The sequence below is a fragment of the Saimiri boliviensis genome, chromosome 20, assembly GCF_048565385.1.
Source record: "Saimiri boliviensis isolate mSaiBol1 chromosome 20, mSaiBol1.pri, whole genome shotgun sequence".
Classification (NCBI taxonomy): domain Eukaryota; kingdom Metazoa; phylum Chordata; class Mammalia; order Primates; family Cebidae; genus Saimiri; species Saimiri boliviensis.
In genome coordinates, this window is record NC_133468.1 from 2,807,217 (window position 1) to 2,829,789 (window position 22,573).

The 22,573-nt window shown below is 45.2% G+C and overlaps 1 protein-coding gene across 1 annotated transcript in view; it reads right to left on the reverse strand.

Annotated features, from left to right (window-relative positions):
• LOC104650434 (uncharacterized) overlaps window positions 1-22,573 on the reverse strand; it is a 43,033-nt gene that overhangs the window by 1,379 nt on the left and 19,081 nt on the right. The window contains exons 6-21 of the mRNA XM_074390707.1: window positions 20,544-20,618; window positions 16,124-16,188; window positions 15,324-15,351; window positions 14,743-14,810; window positions 13,956-13,983; window positions 13,374-13,441; window positions 12,577-12,604; window positions 11,994-12,061; window positions 11,209-11,236; window positions 10,629-10,693; window positions 10,162-10,189; window positions 6,071-6,117; window positions 5,469-5,496; window positions 5,065-5,109; window positions 588-667; window positions 99-123 (exon numbers count right to left, since the gene is read on the reverse strand). Of these exons, the coding sequence (XP_074246808.1) occupies window positions 99-123; window positions 588-667; window positions 5,065-5,109; window positions 5,469-5,496; window positions 6,071-6,117; window positions 10,162-10,189; window positions 10,629-10,693; window positions 11,209-11,236; window positions 11,994-12,061; window positions 12,577-12,604; window positions 13,374-13,441; window positions 13,956-13,983; window positions 14,743-14,810; window positions 15,324-15,351; window positions 16,124-16,188; window positions 20,544-20,618 (774 nt within the window). The remainder of the gene's footprint in view (window positions 1-98; window positions 124-587; window positions 668-5,064; window positions 5,110-5,468; window positions 5,497-6,070; window positions 6,118-10,161; window positions 10,190-10,628; window positions 10,694-11,208; window positions 11,237-11,993; window positions 12,062-12,576; window positions 12,605-13,373; window positions 13,442-13,955; window positions 13,984-14,742; window positions 14,811-15,323; window positions 15,352-16,123; window positions 16,189-20,543; window positions 20,619-22,573) is intronic.

Genomic DNA, 22,573 nt, shown 5'->3' on the forward strand with positions numbered 1-22,573 from the left:
CCCCAATCCTCCTTCCCAGCAGGATCCCAGAATCAGGTTTCTATACACTCAAGCAGCAAGTTGGTCCCTCATGAAGTGAGTTACTTCAAGGTACTTACTTTTCACTCTCTCCTGGGATAGTTTCTGCAATTAAACAAGAGGACACATTATGAGGACGAGATTCTGCAGTGCCCTTCACATAGAGCTGTTGTTCCCTTGGCAAGGGTAGAAAACCAGAAGTGGTACAGTGGCTGAGCCACAGGTCAACAGCCCCAAAACCATGAGGATGCTTATGGAAAGATAAGATCTTTATTCACAGAACTCACCTTTAAAGTGGATTTAATGGGCAAACACACAATGTTTAATCCAAGGAGGAAAACGTGTTGAGGACAGTGCCTCTGCATTACAGCCCATAATGGATGCTGCCACTTGAAAACCTCTCAGTGCATTGCATGTTAGTTGGGAAGACACTCCCACTGAACTTCACCCCCACAAAGAGAATTGCATATGCTGTACATAATGTACAATTTCAGATTTTCATATCAAAATTAATTGACAAGAAATCAGAAAAGCAAAATGTCTTTAAAGACAAAGAAAAGGAGTCTTACATAGAGGCTTTGCTCCTCCAGGTCTTCTTCCCCTTCCCAGGATCTGAGTCCGACCGTGCTCGCCTGGTCAACCGTAGACACTGGAAGGACACAGAGGAAAGCTCAGCACCCCGGTGGTTGGTGGCTGTGAGTCACTCAGGGAGCTCTGCTGGATGTGGGGTATGGAGCTGGGTGATGATCAAGCACGGACTGAGTTGCTGCTGGGCCGTCCCCATGGGTGGAAGAGGGCTGGCCAGGGAGGGCAGCAGGAAGGAGATGAGACATGGAGATCTCCGCCTCGTACTGGAGGCATCATGCAGCAACACAAGGGTCAACCGAAAATGAAACTCAAAGGCACACTAAGGTTCAATGGAAGAGTGCCCTTCTGCGTCTCACACGTTTTGAAGCTCTTTTAAACAAACAGCATATTCAAGACTATGTCAGTACTCTAGGACCCAATCATGCTGGTGCCAGATTTAGCATCAGTTTTAAAGATGCATAATAAAAACCTCGGTCTACCCAGTCCCTTATCTGAACCCAGAGACTTTCTTCTATTGATTCCAGGTTTTAAAACTCTTTCAACCAATTGACAATCAGAAAATCTTGAAATCCTTCTTATGACCTGGAGCCCCGACCTTCTCCCACTTTCTGTGGTCCTGTCTTTCTAAACGGAAGAAATTTACATCTTGCATGTATTAACTGATGTCTTATGTCTCCCTAAAACATGTAAAAACCAAACTGTACCCTGATCACCTTGGACATATGTACTCAGGACCTCCTGGGGCTGTGTCACCAGCATGTCCTTAACCTTGGCAAATTAAACTTCTAAACTGATCGAGACCGGTTTTAGATAACTTTTTGGTTTGCAATGTGTAATCATGGTGGGGTTTACTTTTTAGAGGAGGACACTAGGGATTTATTGTGTCAAACAGAAATAACAACAATATTTATTTATATGATTTACGTCCCAAGAATACTTTTCCATTTATGGATTCACATACAGGGAAATGACTGTCACATAAATGGATGTCACTGCAGTTCTGTTTTTTAGACTTTTCAAACCTTGAATAAAAGCTAAGTTGAACAGACAGATGGATTCAATTCTAGGCAAAACAGTCTATTGTCATTATGTACTAAACTTTTGTTACAGTAGAAGAATCGGAAATACTGAAATTATATTCTATAAAACAGCCGGTGTTAATCATGTGAGAGTCCCTTCTTCAGTCCACCTTTCCTTTGTCATGCATTTGTAGTAATCGCCTAGGGAGGATCCTGTCTTTGTACTCGCCAGTCCATTGAGCATAGTGTATTTCAGGAAGGGAGACATGGGCTGGATGCTGATGTGTTTTAACTCTGCAGTGCGGAGCTGCACTGAGTGTGGTGAACTAGTAACCCAATGCTTTTTTGCTGTCTTGTCATTGCGTCTAATGAATATAGTTTGCAGGATTTGATCATTTCTCGGTCTTGTGGTGATAAGAGTTTTCAGCTATCTCAAAAAATATCTCATTCATCTTATTTGTTTGGGGCCAATTGCTAAGGAATGTTCCCAGCATTGAAAGGAGTTTCTCAGTATTTCTAAGTACTGCTTCCTAATATTCAGAACTTGCATTTGACCCTGTTGTAAGAGGCGTCTGGGGTAGCTCTGTATTATTCACACCAATGGCTGTGCCGTATCCTGCAGTTACATTCACTGTTGTCTGCCTTAAGCCACGTGACTGCTGCAGCCATCTTGGAATCATAGACAGTGTTTGGGATCTCCGTAGACTCATGTAAATCTAGGACTATCTTGTGTGAGGGATCCAACCTATGGCTACCCGTGATGGCAGGGTTGAGAGCCATCCTCCTCAGGGTAATAACCGCAGTTCAACAATTCATTATCAATTCACCGTTAGAGCTATATCCCTAGGTTCATATCTTGCCTCCTTCCTCTAGGGGCTTAGAAGCAAGGGCACATTCATTAGCCCTTCGGTTTCTCCATTCAAGGAGTGTGTGGATAGTAAACAATCGCTGTTTATCTGAGGTCTGTAGTGAGGATTGAATGGGTGTATTAAGATAAACTGTGTATTGCAGATCTTCAGAATGGTAAATTAAAAAAGAACTGACTTGCTTGATATCTCAAAGCTTAACATCTTCCAGAGCTGCATGCAAACCCAAGAGATAAGCTCCCAAGTCAGGGTTGGTGCCATAATGTACAACTGCTCTGTCCAAAAACAGTCATTTCAACTTCACTCTAACCTTGGGACAAAAGAATGAGATACGAGTGTCAAAAATGCTTTTGGTGACATCCTGATTCCACACAGTAGCTACTGTTGAAAAAATGAAACAATTTAAGTGCATGTTGTCTACAAAATGAGCCAGTGACCTGATGAAAGATCAACAGATACCTATTCAAATGGAACGACCACCAGTTTCCGTGGGGAGGAGAATTATCTACCATAATGGAAGGTTCTAAGCATGTGATATCATATCCTGTATGATTTCTTTCTCTTAAATGAAAAGTGGCTCCAACTGAGGCTGCTGCCAAGTTATGGAGGTGACCGTAGCTTAGCCTTGGAAGGTGCTCTGGATAGTGTCATGGGAGACCTGATTTGTGCATTCCCTCCTTCTGAGGAGGGTCATAGGTTGGGTGAAAGCATATTATTCATATCTCTGTACATAGGGAATTTTGAATAATCCACAAAAGTATGTTTAAAACTATGTTTTGGTAAGTAACCTGGCCTAGACACAGATATTATCAGCATGTATTTGGGAAAACTTGTGATATGAGTAGAAGCAACATGCTCTCAAATACTATTAACTAAACATACACTCAGGCTGATGAAAGGAGGGAAGCCATGGGAATAGCAACATTAAGTTTATTTTTTGTGCATTTTCCTTCACACTTCCACGTTCCAGATTCACTTCAGATTCTGAAGTCTAGAGTTTAAAAGATAATTGATGGTGGAAAGACAGAAGCACAAGAGACATTCCTATATTCCTCCAGTCAACACGAAGACAGAAGTTAGGTATGCAGAATCGAACCAGAAATACTGCATTTTACTCTATGGAAAAATAATAAATACAATAGCATGAACAACGAAACAAAACTATAAATTACGGAATAAGTAGGCAAAGTATTTCCTGAACAACCTTACTATGCCAATTGGAAGGACACCATTCAGTAGGTGAATATGAACAGAACTTCACAGTAACAATGTACTTGAGAAGAGAGGTAGGAAGTTGAGAACTTCTTGAATATTCTGCATATAGATAATTGGAGAGAGTCTACAGGAGTGCTATTCATGCTAATAAATTCATCAAAATTGCAGAGTACAATGTTAATGCTCAAACGGCAGTTGTGTTAATATGCACTCAATATAAACAATCCAGTAGTAAGATTACAAATGTAATTCCATGGATAACCTCTGAAAACGTTAGATACTTAGAAATAAATCTAACCAATGAGATGAAATACTCGTAACCTGGTAAGAACAGAATGTGACTGAAAGGAAGTAGAGAGGATACAAATAACTGAAAAGGCATCCTGTATTCACAGACAGGAAGACAAAACCTGGCTAATACACAATACTACAAAATGATCCAAAGACGCACAAGAACTACTATCAAACTGGGAACAGTCATCTGTGCAGAAATGGAAAAGACAACCCAAAATTTCTTATGAATTCTTATATGTCTCAAATAATCATAATAATGTTGAAAAAGAATAGCGTTGGAAGATACGCATTCATGAGACTGTAATCTACGAGAGGAAAAGATACAGAAATTCAAACAGCAGGGTCCTAGCATGGGGGCACCTGTAAGTATTGGAGATATGGAACAGAGAGCCCAAAATCCAATGCATGCATACACAGTCAACTGATCTTCAACAAAGGTGCCGAGAATACACAATGGGAAAAGGAGGGCCTCTTTAGCAAATGATGGTAAAATTCCATATTCTCATTTAAATAACGGAGTTGAGCAGCCTGCTCAAGGCTGTGCTTCTTCCTCCGTTTACATGACACTGGAGCTCTGCAGTGAGCCCAGAGCGAATCTTCACCCTGTCCCCCACACCCAGAGAGATCCCTTGATATCAGGAGTAAACAGCAAAGACAGACAAAATGAATGTGCTGCCATGAAACCTAACCGTTCAGAAGGTGAGGGTCAGTTTCTCCCAAGCATCTGGGCACACTGTGGAAGAACTGTTGTCTCCAGGATTAAGTAACTGCCATGACAGAACTGTGTCCCAAACCAAAGGCTTTAGCATTTTGCAGTGGCAGAGGCAGAAGAGAGGTGTCCTCAGAAAGACCATCTTTAAATAACAAAGCAAGAAGAGGTGATTGCAGTCAGGTACTCACACTTCTCACCACTATGACATTAAACTCTGACAAGAACAAACCTCGTCCATGTTTTCTTTCTCTTCTCTTTCTACATGCTCGCTCAGGCTCCCAAGGAGCAGGCGGAAGCTGAAGGCTCCTGGGAACCTGCTTTATTAGATTCCACCTATAATCTTGTTGCCTACCTGGAAAGGCATCTTCTTCACTGTTGAGGTTTTCCAGAGTCCATTCTTTAGAACCACGAACATCAGAGTAAGTCAGAGAGGTGCACTCACTTCTACTCCTGCTGAAGCCACGTCGGCTCACACAACATCCCCTGGCTGGTCCTCTGGGTTCACATGCATTCATACAGCCCCTCTGACCAGTTATACACTTGCACAATTATTTGCTCTCACTAGACTCCCAATACTCTTTAACCGAAACCCAGATCAGGTTTCTATATATTAAAACCAGCCAGTTTGTTCCTCAGCAGGTGAGCTACTTCAGGGTACATACCATAACCACGGAGTGATGAAACCTGCAATTAGACAAAAGACGACGCTATGAGGATCAGATTAATTTTTCTGCACGCCCCCTCCCCGCCCCAGACCTGTTAGTCTCTTGATGACTTCAGAAAACTAGTTGTAAGACAATGGTTGAGTCAAAGGCCAAGAATCAAACGTGCTAGTATAGAGGACGCCTGTGGAAAAGACAAGCCCTTTTCCCACAGAATTTATCTATGAAGTTGATTTACATTGGCAAATACACAATGCCTAAACCAAAGAGGAAAACTGGTGTTGAGGAAAATTCCTCTGCATTACAGTTGATAATGGATGCTGTCATTTAAAAACATTCTAATATATAATGTATCCGACGGGAAGACACTTCCACTGAATTCCACCCCCACAAAGAGAATTGGACATGTCCTACATAATGTGCCTTCTCAGATTATCATAATTAACAGAAGGAAAGGAATCAGGAAAGAAACAATTCTTTTTAAATTTTGTTTTCTTTTGAGTTTAAGTCCCAGGATGCATGTGCAGGACTGTGCAGGTTTATGACATCGGTGAACATGTGCTATGCTGCTTTGCTGCATGTATCAACCCATCACCTAGGTGTACGCCCCGCATCCATTAGCTATTCATCCTGATGCTCTCCCTCCCCGATCCCCACCTGACAGCATTCTTTAGAGGACAAAAAAGGGGTTCCTACCTCGTCATCATTCTCAGAGGTGGTGCTCCTGGAATCCTCAGGAGGAGCTGGAGGGAGACAGAGTAAAAGTCAGTGCCCTGGTGGCTGGAGACTGTGAGTAACTCAGGGAGCTTTGCTGCGCGTGGCATATGGAGTGTGGGACTGAAGATTCTGAGACCGTTTCAGAGGAACAACTATGTTCAAATAGTACCGTGAGGGAGTCTCACTAGGTATCTTCCATCTCAGACAATGCCAAGACCTAATCATACTCTTGCTTATTCCCAATTCACAAGAGATATTAACCAATCAAAAAGCAAGGCTTAGATGTTTGCTATGACATAGGCAGGAAAAACTGGTCTCCTGGGAAAAGTATTCATTAAATACCAGAGCAAGAAACAATGGTTATGAACACAGCCCACAAAGCCCACGGACACACATCCTCTCATCTATCTTATTAAAATACAACAGGAACAAGTCAGTCCTCTACAGCTTTTTTTTTTTTTTTTGGTTCTGGCTTCATAGCCCCCTTCCTAGGTACCAAAGCAACAGGTGTAACCCAACTGCTCCCAGAAATACTCCTAGGGTATCATTTTAGTTTGTTTGTTTGTTTGAGGCAGAGTCTGGCTCTGTCACCAGGCACCAGGCTGTAGTACAGTGGCGGGATCTTGGCTCACTGCAACATCCTGGTTTCAAGCAATTCTCCTGCCTCAGACTCCCGAGTAGCTGGGACTACTAATTTTTGTATTTTTAGTAGAGATGGAGTTTCAGTATGTTGGCCAGAATGGTCTTGATCTCTTGACCTCGTGATCCCCCCACCTCAGCCTCCCAAACTGCTGGGATTACAGGCGTCAGCCACTGCGCCCGGCCTAGGGTATCATTTCTACCTGCAAATTGTCCTATTGCAGCTTCCCTCATGGATGGTGCCCACTGGCCAGTCTCTAGAGACACACATCTCAGCAAGAAGTTATTTCAGAGAGTGACTCGCCCACCCTCCTACTCCAGGTGAGGTCACACTGGATTACACGAGATCACCCTGAGCTTTCCTCAGTCTTCTCAGAATCTCTCTAGGCTCTGTGGAGCCAGACGCCTTCAACAAGGCATTGCTCACACTTTGCAGCATTCAAGTGAGAATGAAGAGCTGAAGGAATCACCTTTCCATTTTTCCTTCCACTGGCCCATTACAGGTCTCACCTCCAATCCCACAACCCTGAGATCCCAACTTTGATGTGCACGCTTTCAGTGAGATGAGTCCAACAATCAGACCCTGGGCCAGGCTCACAGCAGACATGCAAGATAGCGTTCTGTGGCGATGGAAATGCTCTCTGCTGTATGGCTGCTGGGCCATTGCATGGTGGCTGTTGCGAGGAGGTTTTGAGTATTTCATTGTAGATAGTTAAGTTTATTTAACCAGAAAGAGACACGTATATGACAGAAGCACACTAGATGGGGCAGCTCCAGAGATCCAGACATGAGGAAGAGCTGACTCCCCTATTCTGGTGTTTTTTGCAGAATCGTTTGCTGCTCTGATCCTACCACACATTTACGGTTACTTCCTGGGCATCTGCACAAGGGCCAGGCACTGTGTGGGGCTGGGCGCATAGGACAGTGTGGACAACATCCAGGTCCAGAAGGATTCCAGCAGAGATGCGCTTACACCCAGTGGAAGAGGGAGGCCCTGCACACCCTGTCTAGACTAGATCAGAGCAGCAGGAGCAGAGGCGTGGGGGCGTCTCACTGTCCTCAGGAGCTTGCCCTCATCTCCAGGGACCCTGACTCAGAAGCGGGGCAGGCTCCAGGATGAGTGCGGGGCTCAACAGGCTGGGCAGGCTGAGAAGAACACCTTTCCACACCTGCACTAGATCCTAGCCCAGGGGTGACCTAGAGCTCATCCCAGGCATGTGTTAATTAACACATCCATGGAGCCTAACATGTCCTTCCCAGGACTGAGCTCTGGGGTAAGGACAAATGAGGAAGACACGGTCACTGCCCTGCTAGTAAACACCCACAGCCAGGGTACCTCTATTCACCTGTCGGAAGACTGACTTTGAGACGGAAGACTTTAAACTGTCTCCAAAATAAGTGGAAACTGAGATGTTATGGATTCCACGGAAGAGTTGAAAGGATGACCTGGACTCTGGGATCGGTACCCATTGCTTTGCTGAGATCACCCTGCACTGGAACTCATGTCCCTCCCCACCTGCCCTGGGAGTGCCGCAGCTGCCCAGGCCAAGAGCTGGGGGACTCTGTCCAGTTCAAAAGCATTTCTGGGCCAGAAGACCCTTGGCCAACAGGGTCTATTGAAGAAACATTCCTCAGGAGACTTCCAGAAGAGGTGAAAAATAAAAACTTACCTGTCTTAGCCCCAAAAAGATCAGGCCTGGGACCTCTGTGTGTCTGGCCTGATCCTGAGGTCCATTCCTACTGACTCGTGTCCTGTCTGCTCTGTGTCAGAAAAATGGGGACCTGATTCCTGTTCTGCCCTTCTCAGCAATTTCTGCTGGGGTCATTGCCATCATCACACAGAGATGGAGAGGACATGGGTCAGGAAGGAAGCTCCTTTCTCAAGGCATTTAGAGTGATGTTCACACCAAGCTTTCGACAGAGAGGAAGGCCAAGTGCTACTCACTCCTCCGCAGAAGGGGTCTCATATCCAGCTAGGGCCCCAGTGATGATGCTTAACTGATGCTCCTAATACTGCAACCTTGACATTCTCTTTTAACAATGTCCCAAATGTCCTCACTTTTTCCCCTCTGATCCTCTAAATCACGTTCCCCTTCAGGTCTAGTGTGAGGCTCTCTCTTGCTCTCTCCCTTGGAGCCCACTGAGCAGCTGTCCATGAATTCTGAGAACCTCAACGTCGGTAACACTGACATTTTCCTTGACTCACAAACAGCAGCGCCCCTGCAGCATCACTGGGAAGCTTCGTCTAGCTCAGGCATCCCCCAACGACGGGCCCATGGGCCACATGCGGCCCCCTGAGGCCATTTATCCGGCCCTCTGCTGCACTTCAGGAAGGGGCACCTCTTTCATTGGTGGTCAGTGAGAGGAGCACAGTATGTGGCGACCCTCCAACGGTCTGAGGGACAGTGAACTGGCCCCCTGTGTAAAAAGTCTGGGGACACCTGGTCTAGATTAAAGATGTCTAGGACAATGCAGTCATGAGAAAAATCACTTCTGGGGTGAACAAGTGACATTGCCCAATGAAACAGTTTCATTCTTTTGTTCCATTGGAAAAATACTGACACAAACAGGACAATCAAATTTTACTGAAACGCAATGCATTTCCACAGAATGCATGCTCCAAAAAAACCCCTCAAACCATCATGTGGTCCACGTGATCTTCATCATGACCTAAAGCAGCTGTCTTGAATCTCTGTGTGTGTGAAGGTTTTCAGAAGGAAAACAAAAATCTATTTCAACAGCAGCATCAATAGAGCATGATGGAGATTCTCCCATCCTAGAGCCGCGTGCTTCAAGGAGACATCTGTTTCTCACACCACGCCCCAGATCCTCACACCTATCAGGAACCTGACGCCAGGGAGTTCTCCAGACAAAAGTGAGCAAGAAAATCTCCCGAATCACCACGTAGATTTGTCATTAGGAAGAAAGTGGTATTAGAATGTGTACAATGTTAGAGAGGGGAACAACACACACTGGGGCCTGCTGCGGGGGAAGTGGGAGGGAGAGCAGCAGAATAAAGAGCTAATGCACGCGGGGCTTAATACCTACGTGGGGGGTTGACAGGTGCTGCAGACCACGCCACACTTCTACCTACGTAGCAAACCTGCACGTCCTGCACATGTATCCCGGAAATTAAAATCAAATTTAAATTAAAAAGGAAATTGCCAGAGTAGGCAAATCTAGAGAAACAGAAAGTAGAATAGTGGCTGCCGAGGGTCAGGGCTGTGGGGCTTGGGAAAAATGAGAAGTGACTACTAATGGCTATGGGGTTTCTGTGAGGGGGAATGAAAAGATTCTAAAATTAGATTGTGACAATGGCTGCACAATCCTGTAAATACAGTAAAAACACTACATCACCCACTTTAAATAAGTGAATTGCTTTGCATTTCAACTATGTCAATAAAGAGGTTTAAAAGAAAAAGAACACTTACGGTGGTCACTTGGGGCTGCAGCGGTGTTCTGCAACAAGAGAAACAAACACACAACACCATGAGCATCAGATCATGCTGGGTGCGGCTGGTGCTGGTCTTTCCACTTGGTGACATTAGAAAACCACATGTCACTGGTCCCCACATAAAGCACAGAAGATGCTTGTGGAAAAGGCAGCGGGTGTTTTGGAATGTTTAGCAAGTGTTCATGTCAGCTGGCAAATACAAAATAATTTTTGAAGAAGACAAGGGCGCTCCTGAGAAATATGCTTATGACCAGTTTGTAGGTGATGCCCTCTTTTGATGGACATCGTCCATCAGGCCTCAGTTGGTCATAACCTCCAGTGACCAATCGCTAGGGTCCACGACCCCCTGAGGCCTGATTTATGATGGCAGTCAAAAATCATATTCACTTCATAGTCTAGAAGCCCCACACACAAAACAGTTCCAGACAAAGAAATGTATGTTACCATGTCAGAGGCCACCTCCTCCTCCTCACTCCCAAATGGACACTCCTCTGGGTGGTCAACAGGAGCTAGGAGAACATAGAGTGACAGTCAGGGCATTGGTGCTGCTGAGGAATCTCACAAAGAGCTTTGGGGAATGTGGACGGGGGCTGGAGTGTGTGGAGCTGGGCGGTTGACAAGCACGGACTGAGCTGCTGCTGGACCATTCTCCTTGGTGCTGAAGGAAGGCAAAGGAGAGGGGCAGAGAGAAATGAAAGAGCCTTGGCTTCCTGGCTAGGGCAACCTCATCAGTGTGAAATAGTCATCTGAAGAACTGGTGAATACAGAAAGGCAGTGTACTATAGAAACAGGACGTAGATTAGGGCTGCCTAGAACGAGGGGTGTGGGGGTTGAGGAAAACAGAGGAGTCACTACTAATGGGTTTTTTTGAGGGGGAATCAAGAGCTTCTAAAATTAGACTGTAACAATGGCTGCACAACCCTGTAAATATAGTAAAAACACTGAATCACCTACTTTAAATGGGTGAATTGGTTTGCATGTCAACTACATCTCAGTAACTCTTTAAAAGAAAAAGAATACGTACGGTGGTGATACTGGGCCTCAGGCTTCTCCTGCAATAAGAGACAAAGAAACATGGTGAGGATTACATCATGCTGGGTCCTGTTGGCACAGGTCTTGTGTTCAATTGGTGACATTTGAAAAGCAGATGGCAGACTGGTCGCGGTGGCTCACTCATGTAATCCCAGCACTTTGCGAGGCCAAGGGGGGCAGATAATGAGGTCAAGAGATTGAGACCATCCTAGCCAACATGGTGAAACCCCGTCTACACTAAAAACTACAAAAAAGCTGGGTGTGGTGGTGGCGAGAGCCTATAGTCCCAGCTACTCAGGAGGCTCAGGCAGGAGAACTGCTTGAACACAGTAGGTGGACGCTGCAGTGATCTGAGATCACAGCACTGAAACGTAGCCTGGTGATAGAGAGACTCTGTTTCAAAAACAAAACAAAACAAAAGATGTCAAACAGTGATCAAGTCACTGGCCCCAAATGACACATAGAGGATGCCTGCAGAAAATGTAGTGGGTTTAAAATATTTAGCAAGTGTCTATGTTGGCTTGGAAGTACAAAATTATTTTTCAAAAAGAAAATGTTGCTACTGAGTAATATGCTCACGACCAGTTTGTAAGTTATGCCATCTTTTGACTGACATCGTCAATCAGGCCTCAGGTGGTCATAAATTGCAATGACTGGTCGCTAGAGTACATGACAACTGAGGCCTGATTTATGATGGCAGTCAAAAATGACATTCTCTTGATATTCTAAAACCCCCAGAAAAAACATTTCTCTTTGAGATGAAGAAATGCATCTCACCAGGACAGAGGGCAGCTCCTCCTCCTCCACGTCCTCCAAAACCAGGTCCTGCAGGACCTCAACAGGACCTAAGAGAACACAGAGTGACAGTCAGGGCACGGGTGCTGCTGAGGAATCTCACAAAGAGCTTTGGGGAATGTGGACGGGGGCTGGAGTGTGTGGAGCAGGGCGGCTGACAAGCACGGACTGAGCTGCTGCTGGACCATTGTCCTTGGTGCTGAAGGAAGGCAAAGGAGAGGGGCAGAGAGAAATCAAAGAGCCTTGGCTTCCTGGCTAGGGCAACCTCATCAGTGTGAAATAGTCATTTGAAGAACCGGTGAATACAGAAAGGCAGTGTACTATAGAAACAGGAAGTTGATTAGGGCTGCCTAGAACCAGGGGTGTGGGGTTAGGGGAAAACTGAAGAGTCACAACTAACGGGGTTTTTTGAGGGGGAATCAAGAGCTTCTAAAATTAGATTGTAACAATGGCTGCACAACCCTGTAAATATAGTAAAAACACTGAATCACCTACTTTAAATGGGTGAATTGGTTTGCATGTCAACTACATCTGAGTAACTCTTTAAAAGAAAAAGAATACGTACGGTGGTGATACTGGGCCACAGACTTCTCCTGCAATAAGACAAAAAGAAACACTGTGAGGATTACATCATGCTGGGTCCTGTTGGCACACGTCTTGGTGACATTAGGAAACCACATGGCAGGCCGGGCGCGGTGGCTGATGCATGTAATCCCAGCAGGTTGGGAGGCCAAGGTGGGCAGATCATGAGGTCAAGAGATTGAGACCATCCTGGCCAACATGGTGAAACCCTGTCTACACTAACAACTACAAAGAAAGCTGAGTATGGTGGTGCCGAGAGCCTGTAGTCCCAGCTACCTGGGAGGCTGAGGCAGGAGAATTGCTTGAACCCAGTAGGTGGATGCTGCAGTGATCTGAGATAACAGCACTGAACTGTAGCCTGGTGACAGAGAGACTCTGTCTCAAAAACAAAACAAAACTAAAGAAAACAAAAAACCAGATGTCAAACAGTGATCAAGTCACTGGCCCCAAATGACGCATAGAGGATGCTTGCAGAAAATGCAGTTTGTTTGGGATATTTAGCACGTTATCTACGTTGGCTGGGAAGTACAAAATTATTTTTCAAAAAGAAAATGGTGCTACTGAGTAATATGCTTACAACCAGCTTGTAAGTTATGTCACCTTTTGACTGACATCATCAATCAGGCCTCAGTTGGTTGTATACTCCAGTGACTGGTCGCTAGAGTCCATGACAACTGAGGCCTGATTCACAACGGCAGTCAAAAATGATATTCACTTGATATTCTAGAAGCCCCAGAAAAAAAAAAACATTTCTCTTCAAGATGAAGAAATGCATCTCACCAGGACAGAGGGCAGCTCCTCCTCCTCCACATCCTCCAAAACCAGGTCCTGCAGGACCTCAACAGGACCTAAGAGAACACAGAGTGACGGTCAGGGCACGGGTGCTGCTGAGGAATCTCACAAGGAGCTTTGGGGAATGTGGACGGGGGCTGGAGTGTGTGGAGCTGGGCGGCTGACAAGCACGGACTGAGCTGCTGCTGGACCATTCTCCTTGGTGCTGAAGGAAGGCAAAGGAGAGGGGCAGAGAGAAATGAAAGAGCCTTGGCTTCCTGGCTAGGGCAACCCCATCAATGTGAAATAGTCATTTGAAGAACTGGTGAATACAGAAAGGCAGTGTACTATAGAAACAGGAAGGAGATTAGGACTGCCTAGAACCAGGGTGTGGGGGTTGAGGAAAACAGAGGAGTCACTACTAATGGGGTTTTTTGAGGGTGAATCAAGAGCTTCTAAAATTAGATTGTAACAATGGCTGCACAACCCTGTAAATATAGTAAAAACACTGAATCACCTACTTTAAATGGGTGAATTGGTTTGCATGTCAACTATGTCTCAGTAACTCTATAAAAGAAAAAGAATACTTACGGTGGTGATACTGGGCCGCAGGCTTCTCCTGCAATAAGAGAAAAAGAAACACCATGAGGATAACATCACGCTGGGTCACGTTGACACAGGTCTTTTATTCACTTGTTGACATTAGAAAAAAAATCAGATGGCAGGCCGGGTGCGGTGGCTGACTCATGAAATCCCAGCAGGTTGGGAGGCCAAGGTGGGCAGGTCATGAGGTCAGGAGATTGAGACCATCCTGGCCAACATGGTGAAAACCCATGTATACTAAAAACTACAAAGAAAGCTGAGTATGGTGGTGTCGAGAGCCTGTAGTCCCAGCTACTTGGGAGGGTGAGGCACGAGAACTGCTTGAACCCAGTAGGTGGACGCTGCAGTGATCTCAGATCACTCTCTCAAAAACAAAACAAAACAAAACAAAAAAAACTAAACAAAACAAAAACCCAGATGTCAATCAGTGATCAAGTCACTGGCCCCAAATGACGCATAGAGGATGCTTGCAGAAAATGCAGTTTGTTTGGGATATTTAGCACGTTATCTACGTTGGCTGGGAAGTACAAAATTATTTTTCAAAAAGAAAATGGTGCTACTGAGTAATATGCTTACAGCCAGTTTGTAAGTTATGTCATCTTTTGACTGACATCGTCGATCAGGCCTCAGTTGGTTGTACACTCCAGTGACTGGTCGCTAGAGTCCATGACAACTGAGGCCTGATTCACAATGGCAGTCAAAAATGATATTCACTTAATATTCTAGAAGCCCCAGAAAAAAACATTTCTCTTCAAGATGAAGAAATACATCTCACCAGGACAGAGGGCAGCTCCTCCTCCTCCACGTCCTCCAAAACCAGGTCCTGCAGGACCTCAACAGGAGCTAAGAGAACACAGAGTGACGGTCAGGGCACGGGTGCTGCTGAGGAATCTCACAAGGAGCTTTGGGGAATGTGGACGGGGGCTGGACTGTGTGGAGCTGAGCGGCTGACAAGCATGGACTGAGCTGCTGCTGGACCATTCTCCTTGGTGCTGAAGGAAGGCAAAGGAGAGGGGCAGAAAGAAATGAAAGAGCCTTGGCTTCCTGGCTAGGGCAACCTCATCAATGTGAAATAGTCATTTGAAGAACTGGTGAATACAGAAAGGCAGTACTATAGAAACAGGAAGGAGATTAGGGCTGCCTAGAACGAGGGGTGTGGAGGTTGGGGAAAACAGAGGAGTCACAACTAATGGGGTTTTTTGAGGGTGAATCAAGAGCTTCTAAAATTAGATTGTAACAATGGCTGCACAACCCTGTAAATATAGTAAAAACACTGAATCACCTACTTTAAATGGGTGAATTGGTTTGCATGTCAACTACGTCTGAGTAACTCTTTAAAAGAAAAAGAATACGTACGGTGGTGATACTGGGCGGCAGGCTTCTCCTGCAATAAGAGAAAAAGAAACACCGTGAGGATTACATCACGCTGGGTCCCGTTGGCACAGGTCTTTTATTCACTTGGTGACATTAGAAAACCAGATGGCAGGCGACGTGCGGTGGCTTACGCATGTAATCCCAGCAGGTTGGGAGGCCAAGGTGGGCAGATCATGAGATCAAGAGATTGAGACCATCCTGGCCAACATGTTGAAACCCCGTCTACACTAAAAACTACAAAAAAGCTGGGCGTGGTGGTGGCGTGAGGCTGTACTCCCAGCTACTCAGGAGACTGAGGCAGGAGAACTGCTTGAACCCAGTAGGTGGAGGTTACAGTGATCTGAGATCACACCACTGCACTGTAGCCTCCTAAGAGAAATGCTATCTCAAAACAACAGCAACAACACCCACAACAATGAGAAAACCAGATGTAGAACAGTGATCAAGTCACTGGCCCCAAATAACACACAGAGGATGCTTGCAGAAAATGCAGTGGGTTTGGAACATTTAGCAAGTGTCTATGTTGGCTAGGAAATACGACATTATTTTATCAAGAAGATAATGCTGCTATTGAGAAATATGCTATCGACCAGTTTGTAGGTGATGCCCTCTTTTGATGAACATCGTCCACCAGGCCTCAGTTGGTCATAATCTCCAGCGACCAGTCACTAGAGCCCACAACCCCCTGAGCCTGATTTATGATGGCAGTCAAAAATCATATTGGCCTCATAGTGTAGAAGCCCCACACAAAAAAAATTTCCAGACAAAGAAATGTATGTTACCATGTCAGAGGCCACCTCCTCCTCCTCACTGCCAAGGGTAAAGTCCTCTGGGTGGTCAACAGGAGCTAGGAGAACACAGAGTGACAGTCAGTGCATTGGTGCTGCTGAGAAATCTCACAAGGAGCTTTGGGGAATGTGGACGGGGGCTGGAGTGTGTGGAGCTGAGCGGTTGACAAGCACGGACTGAGCTGCTGCTGGACCATTCTCCTTGGTGCTGAAGGAAGGCAAAGGAGAGGGGCAGAAAGAAATGAAAGAGCCTTGGCTTCCTGGCTAGGGCAACCTCATCAGTGTGAAATAGTCATTTGAAGAACTGGTGAATACACAAAGGCAGTACTATAGAAACAGGACGTAGATTAGAGCTGCCTAGAACGAGGTGCATGGGGGTTGGGGAAAACAGAGGAGTCACTACCAATGGGGTTTTTTGAGGGGGAATCAAGAGCTTCTAAAACTAGATTGTAACAATGGCTGCACAACCCTCTAAATATAGTAAAAACACTAAATCAGTTTTTTTTTTCACTGATTTTAACTGAATCAGTGAATTGGTTTACATGTCAACTATGTCTCAGTAACTCTATAAAAGAAAAAGAATACGTACGGTGGTGATACTGGGCCGCAGGCTTCTCCTGCAATAAGAGAAAAAGAAACACTGTGAGGATTACATCATGGTGGGTCCCGTTGGCACAGGTCTTTTATTCACTTGGTGACATTAGAAAACCAGATGGCCGGCCATGTGCGGTGGCTTACGCATGTAATCCCAGCAGGTTGGGAGGCCAAGGTGGGCAGATCATGAGGTCAAGAGATTGAGATCATTCTGGCCAACATGGTGAAACCCCATCTACACTAAAAACTACAAAAAAGCTGGGCGTGGTGGTGGCGTGAGGCTGTAGTTCCAGCTACTCAGGAGACTGAGGCAGGAGAACTGCTTGAACCCAGTAGGTAGAGGTTACAATGATCCGAGATCACACCACTGCACTGTAGCCTGTTGAGAGAAATGCTGTCTCAAAATAACAGCAACAACAACCACAACAATGAGAAAACCAGATGTAGAACAGTGATCAAGTCACTGGCCCCAAATAACACATAGAGGATACTTGCAGAAAATGCAGTGGGTTTGGAACATTTAGCAAGTGTCTATGTTGACTAGGAAATATAAAACTACTTTTTCAACAAGATAATGGTGCTATTGAGAAATATGCTCACGATCAGTTTGTAGGTGATGCCCTCTTTTGACGAACATCGTCCACCAGGCCTCAGTTGGTCATAATCTCCAGTGACCAGTCACTAGAGCCCATGACACCCTGAGGCCTGATTTATGATGGCAGTCAAAAATTATATTGGCCTCACAGTGTAGAAGCCCAACACAAAAAAAAATTCCAGACAAAGAAATGTATGTTACCATGTCAGAGGCCACCTCCTCCTCCTCACTGCCAAGGGTAAACTCCTCTGAGTGTTCAACAGGAGCTAGGAGAACACAGAGTGACGGTCAGGGCACGGGTGCTGCTGAGGAATCTCACAAGGAGGTTTAGGGATTGTGGACGGGGGCTGGAGTGTGTGGAGCTGAGCGGCTGACAAGCACGGACTGAGCTGCTGCTGGACCATTCTCCTTGGTGCTGAAGGAAGGCAAAGGAGAGGGGCAGAGAGAAATGAAAGAGCCTTGGCTTCCTGGCTAGGGCAACCCCATCAGTGTGAAATAGTCATTTGAAGAACCGGTGAATACAGAAAGGCAGTGTACTATAGAAACAGGAAGGAGATTAGGGCTGCCTAGAACGAGGGGTGTGGGGTTTGGGGAAACAGAGGAGTCACTACTAATGGGGTTTTTTGAGGGGGAATCAAGAGCTTCTAAAATTAGATTGTAACAATGGCTGCACAACCCTGTAAATATAGTAAAAACACTGAATCACCTACTTTAAATGGGTGAATTGGTTTGCATGTCAACTATGTCTGAGTAACTCTTTAAAAGAAAAAGAATACGTACGGTGGTGATACTGGGCGACAGGCTTCTCCTGCAATAAGAGAAAAAGAAACACCGTGAGGATTACATCATGGTGGGTCCTGTTGGCACAGGTGTTTTATTCACTTGGTGACATTAGAAAACCAGATGGCAGGCCGGGTGCAGTGGCTTACGCATGCAATCCCAGTTGGAAGGCCAAGGTGGGCAGATCATGAGGTCAAGAGATTGAGACCATCCTGGCCAACATGGTGAAACCCCGTCTATACTGAAAACTACAAAAAAGTGGGGCATGGTGGTGGCGTGAGCCTGTAGTCCCAGCTACTTAGGAGACTGAGGCAGGAGAACTGCTTGAACCCAGTAGGTGGAGGTTACAGTGATCTGAGATCACACCACTGCACTGTAGCCTGGTGACAAAGACGCTGCCTCAAAACAACAACAACAACCACAACAACGAGAAAACCAGATGTCAAACAGTGATCAAGTCACTGGCCCCAAATGATGCATAGAAGATGCTTGCAGAAAATGCAGTGGGTTTGGAACATTTAGCAAGTGTCTATGTTGGCTAGGAAATATGAAATTATTTTTTCAAGAAGATAACACTGCTACTGAGAAATATACTCATGACCAGTTTGTAGAGATGCCCTCTTTTGATGGACATCATCCATCAGGCCTCAGTTGGTAATAATCTCCAGTGACCAGTCACTGGATTCCATGACCCCCTGAGGCCTGATTTAACATGGCAGTCAAAAATTATATTCACTTGATAGTCTAGAAGCCCCATATACAAAAAATTTCCAGACAAAGAAATGTATGTTACCATGTCAGAGGCCACTTCCTCCTCCTCACTGTCAAATGGACACTCCTCTGGATGGTCAACAGGAGCTAGGAGAACAGAGTGACAGTCAGGGCATTGGTGCTGCTCAGGAATCTCACAAAGAGCTTTGGGGAATGTGGACGGGGGCTGGAGTGTGTGGAGCTGAGCGGCTGACAAGCACGGACTGAGCTGCTGCTGGACCATTCTCCTTGGTGCTGAAGGAAGGCAAAGGAGAGGGGCAGAGAGAAATGAAAGAGCCTTGGCTTCCTGGCTAGGGCAACCTCATCAGTGTGAAACAGTCTAGGAACCGGTTAATACAGAAAGGTACTGTATGGCTCAGCGAGAGCATCTCATCACACCTGCTGTCCATGTGAAGGTCCAGGCAAATCCCCACGTTTTAGGAAAGGTTACAGGTTTATTTAACTTCTGTGGACCTACATATCCTGCTACTACATTTATCATCTAACCTGGTGTATTTTAAAAATTGTAGTAAAGTATGCATATTTATTATTTTAATTAAGTGTGCATTTTAATGATATACTCAGTGAGTCACATTCATGATGATGTGTCAATAATGAGAAAAATCTACATTCATAATCTAGCTTCCACCTGTGGCAATGAAAGAAAAACAGCAGTGTAATGTCCAATAGAGAAAAAATAAACAATGACTGCAGAAATTAATGGAATAAAAACCAGGAAATCATCAGAGAAAAGCAACAAAACAAAAAACCAGACGTTGATAAACCTCTAACTTGTCTAACCACAAAGGAAAGAAGGAAGTTTCAATGTAGTAATAGTATCAGTTCGAGAGGAGTGAACTCAAAAAATAATAATAAAGGAATATTCTGAACACATCTGTGCTCACACTTAGATACAGTATACGAAGTGAGCTAAATTTTTGGATCTGTTTCAGAAGGTTAAAAGTCTTCTCAGGACAAATTAATTAACTGAATAGGCCTATATTTATTTTAGAAACTAAATCAATAATTAGTATCTTCTCAAAAGAACAAAAACACTACCTTCAGATGATTTTACCAGTAAATTCTACCAAAATTCTTACAAAGAAACATGTAGTCTTACCATACAAGCAAGTAATCATAATTTTAGTATTGCCTTAGTTATATTTTTAAAATTATGTTTCCAAACAAGACACAAGAAGGTTTATAATTGCCGTATTCATAACTGACCAAACTGAAAGCAAATGTCTAAACTTTGAGATGTCCTTTACCATCAAAAGTGAACCAAGCCTGGGCAACAGGGTGAAACCCCGTCTCTACAAAAGAAATTAAATTTAAAACGAAAAGCTTGGTATAAAGGCATGTGCATTACAGCCATCTGCTTGGGAGGCTGAGGTAGAAGGATCACCTGAACATGGGGAGGTCAAGATTGCAAGGAGCTGTGATTGCACCAATGCACTCCCGGTGACAAAGTGAGACCTTTTCACAAAAACAAACAAACAGACAATGTAACTTCACTTGTCTGTAAAAAACTAAGTAACAAACTAAGTTGTCAATGTAAGTTTCCTTGTGTAGCTGCATCACCCACCATTGATTTAATGCATTTAAATGGGCACAAATGCAATAAATGAAGAATATGACATAGCATTTACTGACTTTCTCTAATATGGGACACTGGATGAGTAAACTCTACCCTACCTTCACTTTCAGTGCGGCAAGTTTTCTTAGGCTTCCACTTTTTTTTTGCCCAGCTCTTGGCGCGGCCAGCCAAACCTGCAAGGTAGAAATGTATTATAATAAAGGCAGTCCTTGACATCTTGCTGGCAGAGGACCACAAAGAAATTAGTAAAAACTTATTCACAGTTTAAACTTTTGATCCTGGTTTTCACCAACTGCTTTTCAACTCTACTTGAATTAGATCTGGGTTCTAGGAAGATTTGTTTGTGCAGGCAGATACCTTTATTCAGATGAGACAATACAGAAAAGCAGAAGATCCAAGTTACCGAGAACAGGCTGGGTTCAAATCCTACTTAGAATCTGCACATACCTGGGAGAGGGAAAAGAACCCATCTGTGCCTCTCTTCCCTATTCTGAGATGTGGAAACCTTAGCAGGTCTACGCTATAGACCTACTAAGGTCCATAGCGCCTAAAAGAATGAAATGCAGATAAAGACTTAAAAGGACTCATGTTTTTGTAAATGCCCTAAAATGTTCAATCAATGTCGGGAAGAATAATCCAGATACTTGGTAGAGGTTGAATACAGAGAGGGAGCCTGCATGTCTCCTGTGCAGGGGAGGATCGGATGGAAAGTGACTTCTGTGATTTCCCTGATCCCCACATCAGCCCCAAGGGACAGGCAGGGAAGGGGCTACAACCCATATGTTCCAATTCAGTGAATTAAAACTCAGCCATTTTGAGTGACTTGTCCAGAGTCACCACAGTGAGGAGTGACAAATCTGAGGTAAGAATGTAGTTGGTTCCCTGGGGATAGAGATCCCGGAACACCTGAGTCCTCTAGATCATGCCCTGGACCCTGGACCGAGAGCTCTTCTCACAAGCTTTGTCAAATCCTGCTGCCCCAATACATCTGTGGGATGGTTGATGCTCTGGAGACGTGGCAGGTGGCTTACCGCATTTACTGACCTACTCTTTTATCCATATGTTGTCACTTTTACTACTTTTATGACCCATAAGGCAAACATAAGTCTCTCAGTTACGATACACAGTCTGAGATTTTACCTGAATCCACTCTTTCTACCCATCAGGTGATTCTCATCTGCTGGGCTGCAGCTGGTCTCCCGTAAAAGAGGACACACGGCACACCACGGAGCCGCTGCGTGCCCCACTCCCGCGCACGCGGCACATCACGGAGCCGCTCCGTGCCGCACTCACGCGCACACGGCACACCACGGAACCGCTGCGTGCCCCACTCCCGTGCTCGCGGCACACCACGGAGCCGCTGCGTGCCCCACTCCCGCGCACACGGCACACCACGGAGCCGCTGTGTGCCCCACTCCCGCGCACACGGCACACCACGGAGACGCTGCGTGCCCCACTCCTGTGCACACTCTTGCCTTGCTTCTGCTTTCCCAGCTCTGACAATCCTAATTCTGGCTTCCAAACCAATCCTGTACATCCCTTAGTTCTCAGACTGGCCTGAACCGTTGGATATTTTAATCACTGCTGTAGTGACCATGACTGAACTGTGAATTTCATTTACCATAGTATATATTTATCTTTTTACATTTTTTTTTTTTTTCAGATGGAGTTTCACTCTTGTTACCAGGCTGGAGTGCAATGGCGCGCTCTTGTCTCACCGCAACCTCCGCCTCCTGGGTTCAGGCAATTCTCCTGCCTCAGCCTCCTGAGTAGCTGGGACTACAGGCACGCACCACCATGCCCAGCTAATTTTTGTATTTTTAGTAGAGATGGGGTTTCACCATGTTGACCAGGATGGTCTTGATCTCTTGACCTCGTGATCCACCGGCCTCGGCCTCTCAAAGTGCTGGGATTACAGGCGTGAGCCACCGCACCCGGCCAGCCACCGCGCCCGGCCTACATATTTCTTAATAGCATTTAACTTATTTCTTCAGACTTTAAAAACATTTCCGGGCTAGGTGTGCTGGCCCATGGCTATAATCCTGACATTTTTGGAGGGTAGGGAAGGAGTATTGCTTCAGGTCAGAAGTTTGAGACCAACTTGGGCAATACAGTCAGACCTCATCTC